Source organism: Manacus vitellinus, unplaced genomic scaffold, assembly GCF_001715985.3.
Source record: "Manacus vitellinus isolate BGI_N305 unplaced genomic scaffold, ASM171598v3 scaffold_31_pilon, whole genome shotgun sequence".
Lineage (NCBI taxonomy): Eukaryota > Metazoa > Chordata > Aves > Passeriformes > Pipridae > Manacus > Manacus vitellinus.
In genome coordinates this window covers 879,039-891,662 of record NW_021940379.1, presented here as the reverse complement: position 1 = coordinate 891,662, position 12,624 = coordinate 879,039, and the positions used below count along the sequence as shown (strand labels likewise).

At 46.9% G+C, this 12,624-nt stretch overlaps 1 protein-coding gene across 1 annotated transcript in view; it reads right to left on the bottom strand.

Moving 5' to 3' along the window:
* Positions 1–12,624, bottom strand: part of MN1 (MN1 proto-oncogene, transcriptional regulator) — a 37,758-nt gene that overhangs the window by 20,448 nt on the left and 4,686 nt on the right. The window contains 3 exon segments of the mRNA XM_029961195.1: positions 11,350–12,263; positions 12,265–12,359; positions 12,361–12,621. Coding sequence (XP_029817055.1) covers positions 11,350–12,263; positions 12,265–12,359; positions 12,361–12,621 — 1,270 coding nt within the window.

The window sequence follows — 12,624 nt, the reverse complement described above, 5'->3', positions numbered from 1 at the left end:
GGGTCAAGAAGAGGTTTGGTCTTCCCCCTCCACTTGCTCCCCTGAAGCAGAAAAAGCTTCTCTTCGATGCAGCTCCCAGTCCCAAATGCACACAAAGAGCAGAATGGGGCCACATTATCACCAGAAAACTGCACCAGGACATTCTGAGCTGTAACGTGTACTGATACTTACAACCAAAACAAGTGTAGTCTATGAAAGACTGGTTTCATCAGCATAAACAAATGCTCATTTCTCACTACAGTTTCATACCATTTGAAACTGAATACAATCCAAACAATAATTCCAAACAAATGACACTGGGATCCAAGTTTCCCTGACATACTGCCATCAGGCAGCAAGAACAAAGTCAAGTAAAAGCAAAAGCAGATTCAGAACTGACTGCTTCATGTTTTACCAGGTTTGCCTAATCTAGTACAAAGAAAAGCAAACATTAAATTCAAAGTTTTTTGAATTCTTCATTTCATCATCAAGGATCTCAGACTCAAGTGAACCCAAACTGCAATAGCACAGTGGCCTTGTGTTTTGGCCTTGTGTTTAACAAACAAAGCCACTCACTCTCCAAGCACCATAGCAGGGCTCACCAAAGAAGCTCCATGTTTTCTAAGCACTGTTCATTTGACATTCTTCACCTCTTTTTTTTCCCCCTGTGTTGGCTTTTATTAGCTTACTTTGGAAAATTAGTGTAACAAAAAATTTTATCTTTCAAAACAGACATGTAAAAGTGGAGCAGTTATGGAAATACAATTGGACAATGAACAGTTTTTATTCCCTCTACCTCACCACACTCCGCACAGCAAAGCAGTAATTACAGGAATCTACTTCTGGTTTAAGCTCTACAGTAAGATCTTTCCAAATTTAAGGCCAGCAACCAACCCTTCATTATGCTTAATAGGTAGACATAAAATGTAATTGTATCACAATCTCCCAGCGCACGTTCCCAGTTCTGAGGCTCACACGTGTCTGGCTCAACAAAGAGATTTTTTATCTGTTCTTTTCTGTAACGGAAATACTGCAGCACCATTGGCATCGGCCACTCAAGGAAAACTACACCAAACACGAGAGGATCGGGATAATTATCTGGAGTAAGACTTCACTGCGTTGTTAAAACCTCACATTTCCAAAGTGGTGTTTGTTGGTCCACACTAGTCGGACTTCTGAGCCCCACCACAGCCCAGCACTCGGATACACCAGTGGGAGCCCTGGCAGAGCCGGGACCGGAGCCGCCTGCCCTGGGAGCACCGTGATCCCAGGCAGAGCCAGGAGCCCGGAGCACCAGGAGCCCTGGCAAAGCCTGGAGCCCAGAGCACCAGGAGCCCTTCTGCCTTTCCTATTTGCACCTCAGCTAAACTAAGTAACGTCAGGATGCAGTACACAAACAGCTATAGGACAAACCATTTTACCACATAACATATGACACTACTTTGATGCACAGAGTTTAAAAGCAAAGCTCACCCAGATCACCTGGGCTGCCCCTGAGCTTCCCCCGACACCACCTCGTCCCCCCGCACGTTTTCCAGCCATCGCCCTCACACCCGCCCCCCTAACACAAGGAATTGGCAAATGATGGGGTGAAACTTCCCACTGATGGCTAGTAATAACAACAATAACAACAACAACAATAATAATAATAACCACCAGAATGAAGGAATGTTTTGCTATTCTCCCTTTTCTGGGGATCTGCCTATTTCAAAGTACTTCATATGAGCTTTGAATAATAGTAATAATAATAACCACCAGAATGAAGGAATGTTTTGCTATTCTCCCTTTTTCTGGGATCTGCCTATTTCAACAGAGTTCATATGAGATTTGAATTGCACTTGAGACAGCCCTGGTTTTCCCTCTGCCTCCAGAACGACAGCGTGGTAGGGAGAGCACGGGGAGCCGGGCTGCTCGCAGCTTCTCCCAGCACAAAAAGAACAGCATGTGCCTATATTTAGAGGTAGAGAAGGGAACTACAGGATCAAGGAAAAAAATAAATAAATCATACTGATTTTATCTTCAAAAAAAAGCACTTGTGTTTTTGGTTTGTTTAAATCAAAAAAGTGCTGCAAGCATTTGACCCTACATCCAGCAACAATAAAATCTGTTCCATCATTAAATACCAGCTGCTTTGCACTTTGAATAATAATACTATTTTTTAAGGGTTTCAGAATTATTGTCTCATAGATTGTGGTAACTTTTATTATGATTATTAGGGAATTCCTTTTTTTTTTTTTCAGAATACAAACAATAGGCCCATTTATTATCTTCTTGCTTTTAAAACTGTATTTGGTATGAAATTTTGGGCTACTCTTCAGACTAGGCAAAAAAAGTTTTTCAGCCTAGCATTTGGCACCAATAAAAATTTGATCTCAGTCAGATCAAAAATACCTGTTACATTAGATACAAACAGTTATCTGGCTGCCTGACAGGTCTAAGGGACACTCTCTTTCTAGCAGTATCACCTCAGTACCACTCCAGGTGTAAGTCACATCAGGGTGCTGTGACCTGCTGGGCAGCTCAGACCTGAGGTCTGCGTCCTCCTCTCCCATTCCCCAGGGAGAGGGGAAGAGAAGCCTCCCTTGGTGATCCATCCACAGGCATCGGGAGGAGGTGAAAACCCACCTTTTGGGTCTCTTTTCCTGTTGCTCAGACAGAAATGTATTTAGAAATTCACTCACACACAGATCAGAAGTGTCATAACTGGGGTTATGGAGGAGAAATGCTGCCCCAGATTGGGCACTATGGCCACATCGTCCCCACCGCTGGACGAAGAAGGAATCCACGCAGAAATGAGATCACCAGCTGGGACGAGACTGTCAGCCCTTCGTTCCTGCCCACACACACTGCCCAAACCTCGCATGTCCCATCCCAGCACCCTTCGGCCCCAGCATCCCGGCCTTTGCTGGGTACCCAAGTGCTGAGACTTATCCCCAGGGTCCCTTCAGTTCCACCATGTGCCTCACCAGCATCCTCTGCCCAAGCCCCGGTGGCACCGCGCCGTGTTCCGGCGGTGAACCGGCAGCTGCCTGGCCCGACAACGTCTGTTTTATTTCATTTGGACTGTAAATCTTTAGCAGTGGGAACGTCTCCCAGGTTTCCAAAGCACCGTGGCAATTTATGGTGCAATAAGCATGATCTTAAATAATAAAAATAATCATAGAGTGGGACCTGAATACGGACTCCACCGCGCTCTAAATCACACGTAAACCCCAATCTCCGTAAGTACAATGGTAATGCCTTGACCGACTGTGCCACCTAGTCAGGAGCTGGAACACTGGGTGGACACTCCCTCTCCGCCTGTTTCCACCAGCCAGACAGTCAGAGCCTCACCTCCAGCGCTGGATGGGAGGGAAGGCTCAGCCCGTTCCCCAGGGATCCGACACTGCTTGCAACAATGATGCACAGCTGTGCCTCAGACACCCTCATCCACAGCATCCTCTGCCTCCTCTGACTGCTCTCACCCAGAACCAAAAGGCTTTTTAAATGCCTTTATAGGGGAATATTATACCCAGCCCCTGTGCAAAAAAAAATAGTGGAAGATTTTTCTAGGAAAAAGATCCTAAAATTCTGACCAGATAATAACTCCAGCCCAGCCTTCATTTCCTATGTTAATAGATCAATTTACATCTTTCTAGCAAAATGGTTTCAGGCTACATTAAAAAAAAGAAAGTCATACCTTTCTTCTTAAACTGCACTTTGGGAGAGGATTAAGGAGGAAGGAAGGATATGACTTTTTCCAGGGCTTTCTAGTGTATTGGCTTCACAGAGCAAATTAATATTCTTCATTTTAAATCAGGAGTACATTCTTAATTAGGATATGAAATGTTTAAAAATTTTCTTCACTTTACAAACGGCTGCTTTTTCAATTAACTGTGCTTCCCCAGCCTCAGGATGATCTTTCTATTAGCAATAGAATGCTTTCTAATATTTTGTGAATACTAATTCACAAAATTAATTAAATGCAGACTTAACTCTGAAAATATATATTTTACCACCAAAAAACCTACTGTCTTCCAACCACTGATCGATCACAGGCATTTCTGGGATCAAACCTAAAGGACCAGCATTCAGCACTGAAGGTAGGAGACTCAAAACGAAAAAATAGGTTCCTCATTTTGCTTTTAAAATGCTCCAAACAGAAAGAGGGATTAAAAAAAGATAAATATCCCAAAGTTCACACAAACTGGCTGCAGGAGCGGGGCCGTGGTGCGTCCCTTGCAGTCAGAGCTAGCGGAGCCCTTCTGAGCTCTCACACGTTGTCTGTGTTTAAACTCAAACGAACTGTATTTATTTTGATGTAAAAAATCTATCAAAGCAGCACTTAAACGCAACCACATTTCTGCTTACCAAACCAAAAAAAGCTTTTTCAGACAAATGTTAAAAGCTAATAAAAATGTAGATGGCCCAGTGTCATGCTTGGTGGTGTTATGTTAAAACACTGAACAGACACAGATTTGCCGGAATTGAAAACAAACAGGCAGAAACTGCCCCACAGCAGGGTCCCAGCAGCACCTTATCCTGCAGCTGAGACATGGCTTCTTCCCGGGAGCTCCTTCCTGGGAGCTGCCCATGATGGATACACATGTGTATCCCAGGCAGCGGTGCCATCGCCCGAGCAGAGGGGCAAGACAAAACTCGGCAAAACGTTATTTCCTAATGGCCAGCATGGATCAGGCCCAATCCTATGGGAGAAGGATGTGCACTAGGTGTGAGTCAGTTGTCTCAAAAAGACAGAAGTCCAGAGCACAAATACTCCTACGACAACGCCTGCACTGCTACGAAAAATAACCCAAGTACGGGACAGAAACACAGAACAGCAGTGACCACATATTTTTGCATCCATACGGATAAAAAGCGCAACACTAAGAGAACACATTTCTAGGCCATCAAATTTTACAACTTATTACATCAACTAAGGAAAATGCATTCCCCACATTCACATGCTTTTGTCATTTGCCAGGAGATGAGCAGAACATGAGGCCTTGAAGGAGAGGGCATTATGGGGGAGATGAGAAGAAGGGGTGCTGAGGAGGGGAGCAGCAAAGCAATATCATCTAAGATGTTCTCTTTGAAGTATTAAGAAAGTCAGCTTGTAAAAATTAATGGATTAGACCTCCAGCTGTTCAATTCTCAGCTTTAAATTTAGAAGGTATTTGACTTTGGAACACTGGCACATAATCCATAAAATATATTTAAATTTGTAAAAAAAACCCTGAACCCTTTGTATTAAAAGGTCACTATTAAGTCATAATGTTTTAACTGCAGCAACACAAAAGTGTCTGGCAAAGGAAAAGCAGCAAGCTACAAAGAATATCAGTATTTTTACATAAGCCAGTCATCTAATCACTGTGTGCAAACTGGGTCTATCTACAGAACAGCAACAATTCAGAATTACATTTTAAAAGCTGAGAAATCTAACCAAGATCAGGAAGTCAGGGCACACCTTGAATTTCCTGGAAGATTCCACAGCTTCACCTATTTAATTTCCATGAGCATCCCCGTGTCCCTCACCAAAGAGCTGGTGCACGGCCAGCCATGTTCCGAACAGCCGTCACTAACCGAGGCTCCTGTTTAAAAACACCCCTCGAGAAACGAAACAAGAATAATTTTGTATTTAAAAACAAACAACGCGCCAATCTCAAACGTGTATTAATCTTAAACAAACCTTAAGCACGTATTTAGAGGTGCAAACATTGTTCTTTTCGAGGGTGTAGGTTTTCCAATGGGAGAGCTGGACTGGCTGGACAGGGAGGTGGCCGGAGCCGCGGTGGCCAGGCGGGTACAGCGCCTGACGCCCACCATCCGCACCGCCGGCACCCGACGGGCTCCGGCCCGGAATGTGCAAAGGACAATCTATTTTATACTAGAGATAGAACAGGGTATGGTCCTCTGCCTACAGTTTGACTGGTCTCTCTCAATGTGCTTGAGAAATTATGTCATTAAACTGTTTCTGATATTTCAGGAAATTTAGCGTTAACAAAGCGTACGTGTTAGGCCACCTGAAGATTCATTTTAGAACTGGCTCTGCACTTTCTGTGGAGACTCTCCTCACACTTGCATTTAATAGAAATACATGAGAAACCACAGACTGAAAATGTACAGTAATTTGTCTAGTACTAAAATTTTATATGGCCACATAAAGGCATTTTACTATACCAAAACCTCTCCCTGGTACAGAACGCTGCCGAGGCTGGGAGTCAGCTGGTACAAATAAAAGCAGCCTGTATAGGTTTAGGTTAGACTTTTGTTTTGATGCCTTATCCTTTGTTCTATACAAGTAACAACAAACTGTAACTGTAGGCATTGCTAAAACATTTTTTTTTAGCAAAAAATTATTTGCAGTTCTACGCTCGAGCATTCCACTAGGTCATTGGTAAAAATACAGGTATTGCACCTTAAAAATTAAGAGCAGACATGGTAATAAATCACAGATCAGAATAAATCTATGCTGTCATCCAAGCTCATATATAAATACTAAGTCTAATTCATTTCCTTTTACATTATACGTAAAGATCTGAAGCACGTTCACACAAAACACCAATTTCAAGAAACATCTCTCCAAAAGTCTGTTTCACACACATCCTCACACCAAGTGTGTACAAAACAACCCCGTTAAAACTCACCTTGCAACTGAATGGGCCATCTGAAAATAACAGACTTTGGGGCAAGAAAGCACCATGATGCAAACCAAATCTGTGATCTGCATTAATTCAAACACAGCCAGCCTGTCCACTGAAATGAGAACAGGTAAATCTAGAGATCAAAAATTAATAGCCAGCCAGACAGGTGGATGCAAAGTCAAACAGTGGCCACGGTTGTTATTGAAATGCCAATAAATTCACAAACTTCCTGCATTAAATATCTTAGTGCATCACAGCAAGAGCAAATACTATTGAAAATTCTGTCCTTTAGCTTCTCTAATATTTACCATAAAGGTCTACAAACACTCCGCTGCAGAATGTTTATAAAACAAAGGAAAACATTTCTAAACAGGACCATTTTCTAGTAGAAAATATTAAAAATTAGTCAGTCAAGGTAAACAATGGAGAATTTCTGTCATTCACATGAGGCCAAGCAGGGGCAACCCTCCCAATTAATTTTTTTTTTTTAACAGGTCAGAAGAGTTTAAAGGATTATATTAAACCCAAATCTAATGCACACCAAACTCTCTCCAGGATAAGCAGCGGGAGTGTTCCTCCCTCATATCAATCTGCTCGCTAATCCAGATCATTTATTAAAGATGTGGATTTTGTATCTGTGGAGTTCATCGTGTAGCTTCTTGACAAAGGCACTGGCTTCTTTTTTTCCCACTAAATTGTTAAGTTTCAGCAGCCCCATCAGGCAAACAAAGCAGCATCAGGAATCACAACCCCCGTCGCTGCAAAGGGCGCTGGGCTTCGCCGCTGAACTCGTTTCCACCACAGCACTCACTCCAGCACAGCCGCTCCACAGCACATCGCTCGCAGGGAGGGCTCAGTGTCTGAAAAACCTCACGAGAGGTCTGACAAACTCGGTCCCGCTAAACAAACCCAGTCCCTTGGTAAAGCCTCTAAAAGAACTCAGCAGTATTTAAAATAAAGCATGCAGCAGAACACGCTGGGAAGGGAAGGAAAACAAAGGCTCCCGGCCGCATCTGGACCAAATTTGACCTTTGTTAATGTATTTGCAGCAATTCACAGATGTTACCCACTGCTCCGGCAAGAGGGCTGGCCTGCTGCTCATTCCAGTGACAGGTTTGGTGTAACAATGAAATATTAACAAAAACTCACAGCTGAAGGCTAAGGGTGCTGCATGGCACGTGCCCATCAGCCCGCATCAACGAACCCAACGGCCACCAAGCAGCAGAATATATTCCCATTTTTTCCAATCAGTGCCGGTTCTAGGTACATACTGACGTCTTCACCTGACATCTGCAGTATGGTTCCTTCAAAATTTCAATTAAAAACTAAAAACTAACCCCCCCCAGCACTTAATTACTGAGTTTCTAGAGAATACTAATACACATTTCACTGAAATGGAAATTGTTCTGGTTCAGTCAAATCAGGCAAAGCAAAACCCCATTAAGCTGGCCTCAGGTTTTTAAGTGAATTTGATCTGGTTATTGTTTGTCAGCTAGAGCTGTGGTGTTGGAAGTCAAGACCACTCCTCTAGACTCAGTGTTATTATCTCTCACTCCCAGCTCGAGCTGCTCGGTAGAGGAAAACGTGAAATTCTAGAAAGTATTTTGGGGGGAAAAAAACAAGCCAAAACTACCAGCCACTTCATGTTGGTACAAGAAATGATGCATCAGAGAAAACACAGAAAACACACTTCAGGGCAGAGCAATGTCCAGTCAGCACTACTAATGCTACATTCCGAAATGCAACGTGAACACAAGCACAGAGCTCACGGCAGGCCAGCACCCAGTGCCAGGGGTGTCACACCTCACAGAGGCTCCAGCAGCACAGGTGTCTGCTCCCAGGGACCTCCAGACTCACAGCTCACACAACTGCCAGAGATCAGCAAATGATTTTAATACCATTATGAGAAAAAAGGTGAGCTACGAGGAATCTGAGCAGCCATTAAAACAACTCAAGTTGTTTCCCCCATAATCCCGGCATTAACAGACTATTTGAGAAGTCTGTTAGTCTGTCAGTCCCTATACTGCTTGTTCTGGGGAGCCTGACCCTTCCTCTACAGCCGGCAGCAAAGCTGGACCCTCAGCCCTGGCTCTGGCCGAGAGTGGCAGGCAGCAGACACGGCACCCAGCACTCCCCTGAGGGGAACCTGCCCCCCAACACCCACTGCCCCTTCCTCCCATGCCTGGCTCCTGAGGAGCCGCCCTGCCAATTGCAGCAGTGCCACAATGGGAATAAATCCCTGACCGCCCACCCTCGCACGGCAGGGGTCATTCAGAAGCCCCCGACAATGCCTGCGCTCAGGAGGGCCCTGGGTCCCACGCTGCTCTCACTGACACTGCCCAGCCCCAAACCGGTGCCCACTCCCCAGAGCAGCATTCCGCACGCAGAGGAACTGCCTGGATTCGGAGGAGCGCTGTATGGAGCCCGCACGCCGGGGAGCTGCTGGAACAAACACCACGGTGCAAATCCCAGCCGACTGAGACGATTTAAAACCTCAGTCCCTGGCTAAAGAAAACCTTTTCTTAAACACAGTTTTGAACACTCAGGGGTATGGCAATCTAAAGTTAAATTATTTTTACTAACCAAGGAGAACAGAGTGTTTTGTCTCACCTATTGTATCTTTATCACTTCCAACAGTAGTTAAAGTAAATTCTCCGCGGGTCTGTATGAATTTCCTCATCCGAGGAACCAGCCCATTCAAATCCCTCAAGTGACTAAAGCGTGAACCAACCCGAGTGTCTCTTTGCATTGTTGTGGAACTGGTTTGGTATTTTATGTTAAGCCTCCGAAATACTAAAACATATCCTTATATAGGAACACTGATTAAATGGTTTTCCTTCCAAGTGATGAACTGTTTTAACAGCAACATTGTGGTTATCGCAACCAGAAAGCAATTACTTCTTTCACTAGCTGTTACTAAGAATAGCGGTGATCAAAGTGACTGGAGGAGTGCTGTTAAAGACGCTGCAGAAGCATCGCTCCGTATGACACACACACACAAAATATAGATCATTTTAAACCAAATTACACTTTTAATAAATGTGCTGTTCAGAATTAAATCACTGCTCAGGAATTTTTTTTTTTATCCACGAAATCAAGACCTATGGAATAAGTTACTCTTTAAAATCTATTTCTAACCACAGCACAGTGTGAGATCTGTGTATCTGTGCGTGTGTGTGAAAGTGCATACGTAAGGGGGTGCGTGTGGTGTGAGAGAACATATATATGTGCTTGCGCCTGCCAAGGTAGAAGTGACAGGAACTGTGATTTGTGCTAACTAGCTATTGATCCAGTCAGATCTAGATGTTGTGTACAAGAAACAATAAAAGAGAAGGGGCCAGGAAGGATGCTGTGTGCAACTCCATTTAAAAATGGAAAAGAAGGGCCCCAAACAAACCAATTTATGTCCTTGCCTGGGTGAAGCATGGAGAATGCTGATGGGCTTCCTCGGGTCTGCCGTGCATGCTAAACACTTCGCTCGAAATGAGAGTCTCCTGCGCTGGGCATTAAACATGAACAAAGAGACAAACCGTGGGGGCTAGGATTCACGCTTCAGAAAGCCAAAGCTGCAAAGCCAACCAGAACCGGCGTAGGAAACGGCCCAGTTTCCAAACCAGCTCCCCTCTGATTTCCCCAACACCTTTCTTAGCAAAATTACTGAACGTGGAGGACTGTAAGAAGTCAGTCTGTACCACCAGAGGTAATGAAAACAATTTTAAACTACACTGCAGTACCAACACATCAACTTCCCTAGGCACAAATTATGAGTTTATATTGTGTAAACTGCACATATGTACTTCTAGCACACCAAAACCCTCTCGCTTGCCCTCAGAAAGCTGGTACAGCACGTGCACCCATTGTAACATTCACACACAGAGCCAGGCAGTTTGCAAAACAGGGATTTGATAAGAAAAAATAGATACCAGTTGAATCTATAATCATCTTTATCTTAAATATCTTTTATAATAAGAGGGCTTTCAAATAAAATATTTTTTTCCTGAGACTGGGGAATTATGATGCTCTTTGGACACAGGGAAAGATCAAAAATGACAACTAATGTCGAAATAAAACATCTGTTAACTAAGCAAGTTTTACACTAGCAGACCCAGAGCCTTATTTTAAATTGCCTTCCAATTAAAGGAAAAAAATCTGTTACAAACGGTTCAGTTCAGTATTCACACTGCTGTGGGCTCCAAACGCAAGCAGGGGACACCTGGACTCAGAGGGGCAGCACTGCCACCAAACGCGTTTTTGCATTTTCGCGGTTTAGGAAAACCTCAGTCACGCTTTGGGGAAAGTGGCTGGAAGGCTCGGCTGGCACCAGGCTCTGCGGGAGCCCCTTCCTCAGCACCCCGGGCTGTGGTCCCCGTCCACAGCATCCCAGGCCCAGGAGTTCACTGGGGAGCCCCTTTGCTCAGCACCCCCACTTGGCCACTCCCCAGGAGGCACGACAGGGACAGGGCTGACAGCAGAGATGGCACAGGACAGTCATCACCCAGGGTCAGTCTGGCAGCAAGTGCTTTGTCCCTGCCACTGGACCCCCTCCCAAAGCCACCCAGCACCCTGCAACCCCAGCCCAGAGGGGGAAGGCATCTGGCACCCACCAAGGTCCCCATCAAGGGTGGAGTGGGTGTGGAGACAGCGTGCACCCAGCATACCGGGGCCACAGCCCCACCATATCCCCCTCCCTGAGCAGCCCACCATCCTCCCTACCCCTGCACCAGCACAAATGTGGGACAACCGATACCTTCTTTGCTGGGGTTCGAGGGCTTGGGCTTCTCCCAGGGTGCCATGGACTTGTCCTCCTCCTGCCCTTCCATCAGGGCCTTCTCACCAGGCAGGTACCAGGTGGAGTTGTGCTCCGCCATCAGGGAGTCCAGGTCAATGGTGCTCATGGTGCCCTTGACACCCTCCGAGCAGCAGCTGCCCAGGTCGCTGTCCCCATTCTGCCCCGCGCACTCTCCCTTCTTGCTCTTCAGCCCCAAGGGCTGGTCTTCCGAGATGCTGAACTGCTGCCGCTGGAGCTGGATCTGTGCCTGCAGGATCTCCAGGGGGTGGATCTCATCCTGGGCCGAGGTGCTCGTGGGGGTCCGCACCTGCTCCATGCTCGGCGTGCCAGGGTGGGCGCCCGCCGTGGTGCTGAGCCCGTAGCTGTCGGGGGTCGAGGTAGATGTACTGAGGAGGCCAAGGGCCAGGGGCTTCTGTCCGTTGAGAAGTGCGTGCTCCCCACGGGGCAGCTTGGGTGAGCCACCCAACAGCGGGCTGCGGGTGGGCTTGGAGGCAGCATTGTCAGAGCTGGAGGACACCTCATCCTCGTTGCCATAGCTGGTGCTGACCTCGTCAGGAAAGTCCACGTGCGGGGAGCTGCCGTCTGACTTGGTCACGCTCTGGATTCCACTGTCCAGGGAAGACATCAGGTCAGGCTGCTCCGCCAGCAGCAGTTCACTGCCCTTGCCCCAGGAAGGTGAGGTCAGGGGTTTGTCATGGGGGGTGCCCCCACCGCGCTCAGCGCCCGCAGCCCCCGGTGGGCCCCCCGTCGTCACCGGCACCGCCGGCTGCCCCGGGCTGACACCGGCCCCACCGCCCTCTGTGGTCGAGAATTTCTCAAAGAACGTGCCGGGGCTGACGTGCCCACTGTCCCGTTTCCGGCGACCCCGACCCGCCCGCCACCCGCTTCCCCTCGCCACTGGCCACCGGCTCCAGAGCGTAGGGGCGAGCCGCTCTCTGGCGGGGCAGCAGTGGGGCATCTGGCCCGCTGCTTTGCCGTGCCACCTCCACTCGCTGGTGGCCCTGCTGGGAAGTAGTCCGGGGCGGCAGGTGGCGGGTCAGGCTCGGCCTGGCTGAGCTTGCGCTTGGCCTCAGCCGGGCTCTTCTTGTTGAAGGTGACGTTGAGGTTGGGAGCGCCCAGGCTCGCGATCATGTTCTGGCAGGCAGTGGAGAGGGCAGCCAGGCAGCTCTGCCCGAAGACGTTGTCCTTGCTGGCTGCCTTGCTGAAGGAGCCCAGCTAGAGAGCACCCAGCTT